Genomic DNA, 12,669 nt, shown 5'->3' with positions numbered 1-12,669 from the left:
TTTGTCTTCGGTGTGGTAGAATTGAAAAATTTGCAAGACTACTAGTTAACTCATCACCAATGTAACACATACATACAGCTGAAAGGACCATAAAGAGCAAGCATCAAGCATTGTAATGTCGACATCTCACTGTAGATTTTATGAAAACAAGTATCCTGAAGTGGATGACATTGTTATGGTCAACGTCCAGCAAATCGCTGAGATGGGGGCCTATGTAAAACTATTGGAATATGACAACATTGAAGGTATGATTCTACTGAGTGAATTATCCCGTAGACGTATAAGATCTATTCAGAAATTAATTCGTGTTGGTAAGAACGATGTCGTCGTGGTATTGCGTGTGGACAAGGAGAAAGGTTATATCGATCTTTCCAAACGTCGTGTCTCATCAGAGGATATTATCAAGTGTGAAGAGAGGTACCAAAAATCCAAGACTGTTCATGCTATTCTCAGATACTGTGCTGAAAAATTTCAAATTCCATTAGAAGATTTGTACAAAACAATTGCATGGCCTCTAAGTCGAAAATACGGACATGCCTACGAAGCCTTCAAACTGTCAATTATTGATCAAAGCGTTTGGGAAGGTATTGAACCACCATCAAAGGATGTCTTCGAAGAGTTAAAGACCTACATCTCCAAGAGATTGACTCCACAAGCCGTTAAGATTAGAGCTGATGTGGAAGTATCTTGCTTCAGCTACGAAGGTATTGATGCAATCAAAAACGCATTAATGGAAGCAGAATCTTTGTCCACTGAACAGATGCAAATCAAAGTCAAGTTAGTGGCTGCTCCATTGTATGTTATTACCACACAATCTTTGGATAAACAACAGGGGATTGAAGTATTGCAAAATGCAATTGAGAAGATTAACGAAGCTATCAGTAAACATGGTGGTGTTTGTAACATTACAATGCCACCAAAGGCAGTTACTGCTACAGAAGATGCGGAATTACAAGCTCTATTAGAATCTAAGGAACTGGATAACAGGTCAGATTCAGATGAAGATGAAGATGAGTCTGATGAGTAGATTAGGATAAACAAAAATAATAGAAAACGATAAAAAAAAGAGAGAACGAAATACATTCTGTAAGTAAAATATAATTGATTCCTTATAGATCTAAATTATATCTATAATCTGAAGTAATGTTCAAGGGGATGTCACATGTAAGGGGTGTGTATATATAAGGTTTACAATGTTACAGGATGGCATAGTAGCTAATACATTCAAAGTAAAGACCACATTCTAAAATAATCGATAATAAGTGTTATCATGTCACGTCCAGCAACGCACGCAGGTTCTTGGTACTCTGATGATCCAAGACTATTAAAATCACAACTTTTAGGATATTTGGAAGCCACTGGCTTAAGAGGTGAACCAGGAGCTAATATTATTGTATCACCACATGCAGGCTATAGATACTGCGGTAAGACTATGGCACATGCCTATGCCTCACTTGATTTAACCAACGTTTCAAGAGTGTTCATTATGGGTCCTTCACATCACGTATACTTCAAAAATAAAGTACTGGTAAGTGGGTTTGATTCCCTAGAGACGCCGCTAGGGACGTTAAAAATTGACCGTGAATTGGGGGATGAATTAATCACATCAAGGCATTTTGCTGAAATGGATCCTGGAGTGGACATGGAGGAGCATTCTATCGAAATGCAGTTCTCCATGTTGGCGCAAACGTTACAATGGAAAAATGTCCCGCTAGATACAGTCAAGGTTGTGCCACTTATGGTATCACACAACTCCAAGGAAGTTGATTGGCAAATTGGTAATGTTTTGGGTAAATACCTAGGTCCAGGGACTATTTTCATTATTAGTAGCGATTTTTGTCACTGGGGTCGCAGATTTGGCTATACTGGATACGTTGGTAGCCAAGATGAATTGAACGATGCTATTGCGCAAGAGACTGAAATTGAGATGTTGACCTCACGTAGTAAACTATCGCACCACCAGTTGGATATCTGGAAATCAATTGAATTGTTGGATCGGGCGGCTATGGATGTATTGAAGCTACAGGGCGATAAGTATGACGAATGGAAAAAATATTTAGAAGTTACGGGCAATACCATCTGTGGTGCAAGACCAATTGCACTGATGTTGGCGATCTTGGCACAGACAAGAGATGCCAGATTTCAATTCCCAGCTTATTCACAGAGCTCTCATGTTCGTGATCTACACGATAGCAGCGTCAGCTACGGCTCCGGCTTTGCAACTATGTAACAAATATTTGAAGTAAAATGAAATAAAAAGTACTTTCAATTCAATTCAGTATAAAAACGTACCTAGATCTATATCATAACTCATACGACCTTTCTTTTTCTTCAGTCTGCTAAAGAAACTTAAGCGGACTTAGCAACGTGTTCAACCAAGTCGACAACTCTGGTAGAGTAACCGTATTCGTTGTCGTACCAGGAGACCAACTTGACGAAAGTTGGGGTCAATTGGATACCAGCAGCAGCATCGACGATGGAAGAGTGAGCGTCACCCAAGAAGTCAGAAGAGACAACGTCATCTTCGGTGTAACCCAAGATACCCTTCAAAGAACCTTCGGAAGCCTTCTTCAAAGCAGCCTTGATTTCGTCGTAGGTGGTTTCCTTGGCCAAGTTAACGGTCAAGTCAACAACGGAGACATCGACGGTTGGGACTCTGAAAGCCATACCGGTCAACTTACCTTGCAAAGATGGCAAGACCTTACCGACGGCCTTAGCAGCACCAGTGGAGGATGGGATGATGTTACCGGAAGCGGTTCTACCACCTCTCCAGTCCTTGTGGGATGGACCGTCAACAGTCTTTTGAGTAGCGGTCATAGAGTGAACAGTGGTCATCAAACCTTCCTTGATACCGAATTCGTTGTGGATAACCTTAGCCAATGGGGCCAAACAGTTGGTGGTACAAGAAGCGTTGGAGACGATCTTTTGGTCTGGAGTGTAAGTTTCTTCGTTAACACCCATGACGTACATTGGGGCGGTACCGGATGGGGCGGTGATGACGACCTTCTTGGCACCAGCTTCAATGTGCTTGTTAGCGGAGTCTAATTCCTTGAAGATACCAGTGGAGTCGATGGCGACATCGATACCCAACTTACCCCATGGCAAAGAGGCTGGGTCTCTTTCGTTGAAGACAGCAACCTTGTGACCGTTCAAGATAATGTGGTCTTTGTCGTGAGAGACTTCACCAGCGAAACGACCGTGGGTGGAGTCGTACTTGAACATGTAAGCAGCGTAGTCGGTGGTGATGAAAGGATCGTTGATAGCGACCAAGTTGATGTCCTTTCTACCTTCAGCAATTCTGGTGACTAATCTACCAATTCTACCGAAACCGTTGACAGCGACGTTAACCATTGTTATTCGTAATGTTCTTTAGTGTTTGTTATGAACTAATTCAAAGTTGATTTGTTCTGGTGATATAGGCTAAAAGAGAATAGAGAAAGAAATAAGAACATCCTACTTATCCACATATCTCCTCCCTTTATATACCAACATGCTGCGATAATTCTGTGATCCCATTGCCGTCAACCGCTGAGAGGCGTTAGTGGAAGCTCGGTGCAGTGGGAATCACACGTAGCGACAAAAAGTGGAAGTTGGGGGAGTGCACCCACACATCTCTCCTTGAGATCACCACACGGTGTCATTGCGGTAGCAATAGATCGGCGGCTAGTGGCGAGAGACGAAGAAATGAGGAGAGTTGTATGACGCGGGTTATGCTCATGCGGAGGTAAGGGTGTACACCCTTTATACCGTACCCTCGGCGGCTAGGCAGAAGAGTCCGCGCTGTCTGTCACGTGGGTGTGTACCTGCTTAGCGTATCGGATTCCTACCGTACAGGACGATACTGTTGCGAGACGTCAAAGAGTGGTTGCCCACATTGTGTTGTACCTTTCGGGACATCTGCTGAGGAGAAGGGAGGGGATTGGAATTGGTTGGAAAAAAAAAAAAGGGGAGGACAGTAGGGTGATACCATGGGGGTGTGTCATGAAGGGTTACGTGCTAGCGCCGCGTGGAGAACTTTCTATAGTGTTCCAAGTATGTGGGCAGGGGCTAGTCAGGGCTCAATTAAGATTCGATTAGGGTTTTCAAGATTTTTTTTTCGTCATGGGACCCTGTCGTCCGACGTGACTACTATATTTCGTTTCTTTACTCCTGTAATGGAATTAACGTTTAGTAGACATGGAGCTGTCATCGAGCAAGGTATCGATCTTCGATACGAAAATGTAAACAATAAGATAATCCAATCGATTCTCTCCCCTACGCAACTGCAATCGCATGAATGCGAGCTCAGACACAAACAGAGCAGCAGAAATACTTTAGCCGCCGAACTACCTAATCACACGTGACATGTGTACGCCACAGCTGAGGCGGCCCGCATATCACTTTTTGAAAAACTCACTACAATACAGTATATAACTACTACGATCTCGAGAACAGGACTTGCTTATTGCAAGGAAAAGGAGAAGATCAGCAACACTGTAACCAAATCTTTCCCCCTCTTTCGCTATGCCAGCTCCTCACGGTGGTATTCTAAAGGATTTAGTCGCTAGAGACGCTCACAAGAGACAAGATCTCTTGGCTGAAGCCAAATCAGGTAAACTACTAGAATGGAATTTGACCGCTAGACAGATCTGCGATTTAGAATTAATCCTAAACGGTGGTTTCTCTCCATTAGAAGGTTTCTTAACTGAAAAGGAATACTTATCAGTTGTTAACGACTCAAGATTATCAAGCGGCATCGTATGGACAATGCCGATCAATCTAGATGTGGATGAAAAATTCGCTAAACAATTGGCCTCGGGTAAAAGAGTAGTCCTATTGCAGGACAATGAAATTCCTGTCGCTGTGTTGAACGTTTCTGACGTGTACAAGCCTGAGAAGGCACTAGAAGCCAAGAAGGTGTTTAGAGGCGATCCTGATCACCCTGCTATTCAATACTTGTACAATCAAGCCGGTGAATATTACGTCGGTGGTTCCCTTGAAGCTATTCAATTGCCTCAACACTACGATTACCCAGGTTTGAGAAAGACCCCAGCTCAATTGAGATTGGAATTTGAATCAAGACAATGGGATCGTATTGTTGCCTTCCAAACTCGTAATCCTATGCACAGAGCTCACAGAGAATTGACGGTCAGAGCCGCTAGAGAGGCAAATGCAAAGGTTTTGATCCATCCAGTCGTGGGTCTAACCAAACCAGGCGATATCGACCACCATACCCGTGTACGTGTCTACCAAGAAATTATTAAGAGATACCCTGCAGGTATTGCCTATATGTCTCTATTGCCATTGGCCATGAGAATGGGTGGTGACAAAGAAGCAGTGTGGCACGCAATTATCAGAAAGAATTACGGTGCATCTCACTTCATCGTTGGTAGAGATCATGCAGGCCCAGGATCTAACTCAAAGGGTGAAGACTTTTACGGTCCTTATGATGCTCAACAACTAGTCGAGTCTTACAAGAATGAATTAGGTATCGAAGTGGTTCCATTCAGAATGGTCACTTTCTTGCCTGACGAAAACCGTTATGCTCCAATTGATGAAATTGATACCACAAAGACCAGAACTCTAAACATTTCCGGTACTGAATTGAGAAGAAGATTGAGAGACGGTGGTGAAATTCCAGAGTGGTTCTCCTACCCAGAAGTGGTTAAGATTCTAAGAGAGTCAAACCCACCAAGATCTAAACAGGGTTTTGCCATTGTGCTCGAGAATTCTTTAAAGGCTTCTAAGAATCAATTGGCCATTGCTCTATTGTCTACCTTCTTACAATTGGGTGGTGGTAGACACTACAAGATTTTTGAACATGGAAACAGTTCTGAACTATTGTCGTTGGTTCCAGATTTCATTCAATCCGGTACCGGTTTGGTGGTTCCTCATCAGTGGAACCATGCCGTCAAGGCTAACAACCTATACAAATTGGGTGCCTCTCAGGATTCTGACATTAAACTAGATTCTGATGATGAATCTATCTTGCACATCGTGCAAAAGGTCGTCTTATTCCTTGAGGATAACGGTTTCATTGTATTCTAATTTTTTTTGAAAAGAAATAAGAAGATAGAGTAAAAATTATATATGTATATATAAATATGAATATATCAAGAAGCTTTTAGTTAATATTCACTGAATCTTTAATTCTTTCAAGCTCTTGACAAATTTTTGTGCCTTATCCTTAGCATCAAATAACTTATCATCCACTTTAACTTGAAATTGGAAAATGTAATTACCACCATCAATTGGGCTTTCTGGTGTAACCTTTTGAACTCTACCGGCTAAAAAGTCAAAGATATCGTTGTTCTGCCTTTGAGAAATTGGCGACTCCGATACTAAATCGTATGATACAGAAAATCTTGGTTTCTTAGGAGCAGGTGTAATTAGTGATTCAAAAATATCGTCATAGTATTGAGAATGAGTATTAGCCACTGGTTGTTCATGTGCAATATGGAAAGCGCTGTCTACAAAGGCGCGCAACGAACTCTTGTATTGTTCTAGCGAGACTCCTGCTGGTACTTGAACAGTCAATTGATCTCTAATGACCACAGGTTCTGGTTTGGCAGGTTTAGGTGCTGGTGCTTCTGCTTTACCACCATCCTGTGATTGCTTTGCCTCAGTTGCCTCAGCTTTTGAAGCCTCACGTAATTCGATGTTGGATAAGTCCAATTTTTCACCACTCTTGATGTATTCTGCCACTTTAACCACTGAGTCTTCAGAGATTTTACCCAAGTGCGCCAGAACATCACCCTTGAGTAATCTACCATTACTACCGGATGCCTTAATATTCTTTAGTGCATCCTCTTTAGAGATACCATTCCCAACCAACAGCGTATGGACTGAGGGCAGAAGTGTTTGATCAGGATTAGCAGCATTTAAAATCCCACTAGGTTTGGTACTAGCACTCTTCTTTGGTTCGGATGGCTTCTTTTCTTCAGCCTGAGGTTTCGAAGACGCTTGCTTCTTTGGTTGAGCTCCTGCTTCTGGTGCTACATCTGGAATCTCCAAACTCGACAAGTCATCATCTACATCTGCTAACCATGCAATAACTTGGCCCACTGGAACATCCTTAGTACCATTGTCCACTAGAATTTTGGCCAATTTAACATCATCTTGACATTCAACATCGACCTGTGCCTTATCGGATTCCACTTCAAGCAAAACATCGCCCGCATTAATTTCATCACCAACTTTGACCTTCCATTCCACTAGATTCCCCTTATCCATTGTGGGTGACACCGCTGGCATCTTGTATGGTTGTGCATCTAAAAGCTGATTACTGACATGAAATCTTCTTAATTGCCCGGCGAACAGGGCCTTCGAACTTCTGATGAACGTTGAACGCAACATATGTAGATCAAGTCGATTGAACAAATTTTTAAGAATTGGCTCCGGGATTGAAATCAATTGAATATGACGTCCAATATCTCTGTCTTCTGTTGGGTCTCGTTCTTAATGTTGACGGGTTTGTCAGAAGAAAATCTCCCAGGGCTCACGGCGTCAGCAATTCCAAGTGTCAGTAAATAAAACAAAATAAAATGATTGAAATATAAAAAAGCTATTTAATCAATGCTTTGGTAATGATGCTTCTAATTCACTGAGAGGCAAAATTTTCTTGTTATAATGGTGCCAAGAAGCGTCATCAGAATCCCTTATGTGCTCTACTTCACCCCATGGAAATTTTTCGCCCAAGAAATGATCAAATGTAGCAGTAATCTGTTTCTCATGAATTTTATGAGACCATATTGCCTTATAGCATCCGCCTAGAGCACATGAATTTGGTGTTTCCAACCTGTAATTTCCCTCAGTGGCACCCAACACTTGAATGAATTTGTTGACAATGGCATCGTTCTTGGAGGCACCACCAACAAAAAATGCTCGCCTGGGTCTTCTACCATAGTATTGACTTAGTGGTATATCGTCATAATCGAACCTCACGTTCGGATCCTTAGCTAGTCCCTCTACGGGGACACCAGAAGTTAGTAGGGGAGAAATACGCACACGACAGCTGAGAGCTTGTGATTCCACAATGTTCTTGGCATCATGTCTATCATCAGCGAAATTATCTACAAATTCTTTGATGTGGCCAGTGGATGGATCGAATTTCGCTCTCTTGTAAACCGATGGTACACTAGGCACAATTTCACCTAACGGGAAATATACACCAATTTCATCGTCGTTATTCAAATTAGTATCATTCAAGGCATCGTTAAAGGGTGTCCAATCACTTGTGGGACTTCCATTGATGTAATCTCTGACTCTTTCTCTAGCTAATGCACCATTACAGTAACAGATCATACCCATGTAGTGATTAGGCAACGTAGGGTGAATGAAAAGGTGATAATCCGCAGAAGGGTGGTACTGATCCGTAACTAAAAGAATAGTCGTACTTGTTCCCAGTGACACAAGCACATCGTTTTTCTCAAGCGGTAAGGAACAAATGGTGGCTAAATTATCACCCGTGAATGGGTAAACTGAACAATCTTTATTAAATCCATATTTGTCCACAAAATAAGAACAAATACTACCTAAGCATACTGGTTTATCGCAATGGATTGGAGGTGATTTTAGTTTACTCTCGATCGATTTTCTATCTTTGTCTACTAAATCCAGAAGTTTTGGATGGTACTCACGCTTAGGTATATCATAAAGATTCATACCACATGCTTCAGCTTCTTCAATAGAAGTTAACTGACCAGTCAATACCGAGGCTAGGAAACTTGAGACCAACGAAACGGTAGCGGTATTAGCATATGCTTCTGGTTCTTCTTCAGCAATCTTGAGAATTTGAGTACCTGTAAATCTGAAATGAGCTCTAGAACCAGTAATGCGAGCCAATTCTTGTGGTCCACCAACGGCATCTTCAAATTCATGACATTGTTTGCCCGTACTATGATCTTGCCAGTTAGGAGCTGTAGGTCTTGAGAATGCCTCTGGTGACAATTGTTCGGCCAGACTACCCTTGGTGCTCTTTAAGCCTCTGAGTAATTCGTCAGCCTTTTGAGTCCAGTAAACTGATCCATGCTGCTGACATGATCCAGATACGGCCCTAACTTTACTCAAATCGAATCCATGTTGCGTAAATTTACTAAACAGAAGGTCAAGAGCCTCTAACCACATGGAAACTGGGCTCTGAATGGAATCACCCTTAACATAAACACCCTTACTGGTTTCATATTGTGGCAATTCATCACCAAACGCTACAGTCTCTGTATGAACAATCCTTAGGGATTCATTAATGGCTAAACATTTGAGTTGTTGGGTGGATAAATCAAACCCCAGATAGAATGAATCGTTGGTTTCAGTCATCCTTCAATCTTTGTATATATGTTTGTGCGCTTACGGTGTGAATTGTAGTTGAATAAGTGATTCCAGATTCTGTCACCACCTTTCCATAACTCTGCTCATTATACATGTGAGTAATAATAACTCTAGACTAACCAAACTGGGTGCTCAAAACTATCAGCAATAATTCATAATTACATCTACAGCATACATATATACTACCTTATTCAATCGATTCGGTCGATATATTGACTACTTTAGGTTGAACCCACTGTAACTTACGTCTTGTGTATGCAGGATATGCTGGAAGGACCACTAGCGCAGTGATGGCAATAGAGATTCCATAAACGATGATCAAATTCTTCAAAGATTGTGTTGATAATCCGACAATACTGGCGACAATGGCGCCGACGAGTAGAGTAATCTGTTGTAGTCTTTCAGTGTACCTCTGACTGGGGAAATCTAGGGGGAAAATTAGCTTCTTCTGAAAATCTTGCAATAATTCAGACATTCTGAGACGAGAGTTTAAGTCCTACAAAAGTCCTAACTTATCTGTTCAAGGTTTTCGTTGTTCTAGAGCGTTGAAGTTGTGATGTGGTCTAATTCAATCTATTGAACCCGAATAACAAGAAATCATGTTGGAACTGCAAAATCGACCTTGCACTTGAAGAAAAGTTCAAATATTTTGCAAATGGCAGGAATTCGAGCGTATAAAATTCTAGCATTCAAATGACCATAAAAATGCCTATATATATTTTTACAAAGTGTTCAATATTACAGCGTCACATCACCAATAATTTCGTCTTTTAACCAATTCACTAGTACTTTGAATCCTTCACCATTCTTAACATTTGTATCGGAGTCACCGGTGCTCTTTCTGTATTCTGAGACGATGGAATCGTTACATGCTAGTGTGCTGAATAATCGATAGTTCAACAAATCTAATTGTAATTTCCAGCTCGGTATCAATTCAACTCCCAATGCTTGTAAAAGTACATCTAATTGAGGTTTAGTGATTTGGTATTGGTGCTGCAATGGAATCTTTTTCAAGAATTGGTATAAGTTAGCAAATCCCAGCATACAGTTATGCAACTGTACTGAAAGTGGCGTGGAAATGTGCCTCATCTCTGATATCAAAAGGTCATTAATAACACCAAGAACACAGACTAAATTCCAATCCACTAGACGTCTAAATTTTGGTGCAGAATCTACTCTCGTCTTTCGGCAATCATCCAACAGTTGTCTAAAATTCGTTCTGACTTGATAAACCAATGCATACAATTGTTTTCTAATCTCTGCTAGCTGTTCTGCTACATCACGTTTATGTTCCTCACTACCACCATGTGAGTTACGAGCGCTAGCACTATTGGTCCCATCATTTATATCTTCCCTTTCACAGAATGATAGAAAGTACAGTGCATATATCAAATCTGTCATGTAATGAGATGTGTTTAAAACGAATAGAATTATCTGGTTCGACAAAAGTATATTCTTCTTATCTTCGAAAACCATGTCCTGATCGATTCGATGCAGGGGAAACAATGCATCATCAATTGTACCGCTGCTCATTAGGCTATTTTTTCACTGTGGTTAGTTTAATGCTAGTGATTTGCTCAGGGCGACGGTCAATTTGATGCTGTTACATCGAAGTATTCATAGGACAAACAGAAGATGAACAATGGTAATCCCTAACCGCTTGAGCATTCAGTTTCTCGAGATTAGCTGGATGGTATTTGGATTTTCAATGGTTAGTCTTAGGCTGACTTTAGCCGTTGTACTTAATCATGAGGCCGTTACAGGCCCGGGCCTTATAAGATAGACTAGTAACACTACTACTATTACATGAGTCAAGAACAAAAAAGTTTAAGTTTAAACTAATTACACCATCTAAGATCAACACTGTAAAGTCTAGTTGTCGTGTAAATATGGGTAACGGATTGGTGACTGATGAGACTTATTCGAGACTTATGGGTTTCGTTGCAGGAACCTTCTCTGGTGTCGCGAAGAATACAGTAGGACATCCATTTGATACCGTGAAAGTTAGATTGCAGACATCTCAAGGTACTGGCAGATTCAATGGTCCATTAGATTGTGTTGCGAAGACGTTGAAGCAGCAAGGTGTCCGTGGTCTTTACCTAGGTTTTACACCACCATTGGTAGGATGGGTCATTATGGATGCAGTACTACTGGGATCATTGCACAACTATCGTATGTTGTTGCATCAATATGTATATCCATCTTACGAGAAACTGCCGTTAGCAGGATGCGTTACCGCTGGTGTCATGTCAGGCTGGACCGTTAGTTTTGTAGCTGCACCTGTGGAACTTGCCAAGGCTAAATTACAAGTACAATACGATGCCAAAAATGCTAATTATAAAGGTCCTATCGATGTTATCAAAAAAGTGTACGGTGCAGAAGGTATCAGAGGTCTTTACAAAGGTTTGATCAGTACACTAATCTTTAGATCTCATTTTGTATTCTGGTGGGGGTCCTACGAACTAATAACCAATTGGTTCCAAACCCATACCAAAATGAGTGCTCCTGCAATTAACTTTTGGGCTGGTGGTTTGAGTGCATGTTTTGGATTTTGGACCACCGCATATCCAAGTGATGTAGTTAAGCAGGTTGTATTGACCAATGATAAATATGGCAGTGATTTTAAATCTTGGAGAATGGCAGTTAGGGACATTTATACACAGAGGGGAATCAATGGTTTTTTCAAAGGATTTGTACCAAGCATATTAAGATCTTTCCCAGCTAATGCTGCAGCTCTAGCTGCATTCGAATTCGTTCTGCGTACCAGCGGTGCTAAACCAGCTTGAGCTAGGCAAATCGTTAATTGACAAAGAATCGTTGGTAGGGAATTGTAGCTAAAATATGAATCATAATACATATACATAGACGCTTAGATAGAAATGCATTAAAAGTTTCATCGATTATCATTTTCCAAAGCAGCGTCCAGCTCTGCCTCCCTAGCGTAGTAATTAGAAAGGCTCTCTATGCTTTGAGATCGTGTTAAAGCTCGTAGTTCTTCGGACAGCCGTATATTAGAGGGCAGTTGTGATGGATCCTGTAATGGTTCATTTACTAGCGGTGCTTCCTCTACCTTCTCCTGCATTTCCCATGGCTTAGGCCTTGGCTTCAACTCTGAATGAGTCCTTTCAGACTCATCGTACGTTACTTCAGGAACTTGTACAACGTTTGGAATCGGTTTATTGGCAATTATATGATCTATTAGTTCTTCATAGCAGAGACCTTCAGCCATTATGAAACCCACTTCTACCGTTAAATCTTATCACAGATATCAATCAACAATGGATTAATGTGAAGTTTCGCTTAATATTCATCCGGGGTATTACTACATGTACACAAGACAGGTTACTAAGAAGGAATCCTGAA

At 41.2% G+C, this 12,669-nt stretch overlaps 10 protein-coding genes across 10 annotated transcripts; 4 read left to right on the top strand and 6 right to left on the bottom strand.

Annotated features, from left to right (window-relative positions):
• Positions 1–115: 115 nt before the first annotated feature.
• On the top strand, positions 116–1,027 carry SUI2 (translation initiation factor eIF2 subunit alpha; the record flags this gene model as incomplete). The annotated part of the gene is made up of 1 exon (XM_002498468.1): positions 116–1,027. The coding sequence occupies one exon, from the start codon at positions 116–118 to the stop codon at positions 1,025–1,027; it is 912 nt and encodes a 303-aa protein (XP_002498513.1).
• A 243-nt stretch (positions 1,028–1,270) lies between these two features.
• Positions 1,271–2,230, top strand: MHO1 (Mho1p; the record flags this gene model as incomplete). The annotated part of the gene is made up of 1 exon (XM_002498467.1): positions 1,271–2,230. The coding sequence occupies one exon, from the start codon at positions 1,271–1,273 to the stop codon at positions 2,228–2,230; it is 960 nt and encodes a 319-aa protein (XP_002498512.1).
• A 119-nt stretch (positions 2,231–2,349) lies between these two features.
• Positions 2,350–3,351, bottom strand: TDH2 (glyceraldehyde-3-phosphate dehydrogenase (phosphorylating) TDH2; the record flags this gene model as incomplete). The annotated part of the gene is made up of 1 exon (XM_002498466.1): positions 2,350–3,351. The coding sequence occupies one exon, from the start codon at positions 3,349–3,351 to the stop codon at positions 2,350–2,352; it is 1,002 nt and encodes a 333-aa protein (XP_002498511.1).
• Positions 3,352–4,503: 1,152 nt separating this feature from the next.
• MET3 (sulfate adenylyltransferase) lies at positions 4,504–6,027 on the top strand (the record flags this gene model as incomplete). Its single annotated transcript, XM_002498465.1, has 1 exon — positions 4,504–6,027. One exon carries the CDS (start codon positions 4,504–4,506, stop codon positions 6,025–6,027), a length of 1,524 nt encoding a protein of 507 aa, XP_002498510.1.
• An 87-nt stretch (positions 6,028–6,114) lies between these two features.
• Positions 6,115–7,335, bottom strand: PDX1 (Pdx1p; the record flags this gene model as incomplete). Its single annotated transcript, XM_002498464.1, has 1 exon — positions 6,115–7,335. One exon carries the CDS (start codon positions 7,333–7,335, stop codon positions 6,115–6,117), a length of 1,221 nt encoding a protein of 406 aa, XP_002498509.1.
• A 216-nt stretch (positions 7,336–7,551) lies between these two features.
• Positions 7,552–9,294, bottom strand: XKS1 (xylulokinase; the record flags this gene model as incomplete). Its single annotated transcript, XM_002498463.1, has 1 exon — positions 7,552–9,294. One exon carries the CDS (start codon positions 9,292–9,294, stop codon positions 7,552–7,554), a length of 1,743 nt encoding a protein of 580 aa, XP_002498508.1.
• Positions 9,295–9,493: 199 nt separating this feature from the next.
• SPC1 (signal peptidase complex subunit SPC1) lies at positions 9,494–9,781 on the bottom strand (the record flags this gene model as incomplete). The annotated part of the gene is made up of 1 exon (XM_002498462.1): positions 9,494–9,781. The coding sequence occupies one exon, from the start codon at positions 9,779–9,781 to the stop codon at positions 9,494–9,496; it is 288 nt and encodes a 95-aa protein (XP_002498507.1).
• A 263-nt stretch (positions 9,782–10,044) lies between these two features.
• On the bottom strand, positions 10,045–10,839 carry CAL4 (Cal4p; the record flags this gene model as incomplete). The annotated part of the gene is made up of 1 exon (XM_002498461.1): positions 10,045–10,839. The coding sequence occupies one exon, from the start codon at positions 10,837–10,839 to the stop codon at positions 10,045–10,047; it is 795 nt and encodes a 264-aa protein (XP_002498506.1).
• A 356-nt stretch (positions 10,840–11,195) lies between these two features.
• ZYRO0G11880g (uncharacterized protein) lies at positions 11,196–12,092 on the top strand (the record flags this gene model as incomplete). The annotated part of the gene is made up of 1 exon (XM_002498460.1): positions 11,196–12,092. One exon carries the CDS (start codon positions 11,196–11,198, stop codon positions 12,090–12,092), a length of 897 nt encoding a protein of 298 aa, XP_002498505.1.
• Positions 12,093–12,199: 107 nt separating this feature from the next.
• ZYRO0G11858g (uncharacterized protein) lies at positions 12,200–12,535 on the bottom strand (the record flags this gene model as incomplete). The annotated part of the gene is made up of 1 exon (XM_002498459.1): positions 12,200–12,535. The coding sequence occupies one exon, from the start codon at positions 12,533–12,535 to the stop codon at positions 12,200–12,202; it is 336 nt and encodes a 111-aa protein (XP_002498504.1).
• Between the last annotated feature and the right edge of the window lie 134 nt (positions 12,536–12,669).

Source organism: Zygosaccharomyces rouxii (assembly GCF_000026365.1).
Source record: "Zygosaccharomyces rouxii strain CBS732 chromosome G complete sequence".
Lineage (NCBI taxonomy): Eukaryota > Fungi > Ascomycota > Saccharomycetes > Saccharomycetales > Saccharomycetaceae > Zygosaccharomyces > Zygosaccharomyces rouxii.
This window is presented reverse-complemented; position numbering and strand designations above follow the sequence as displayed.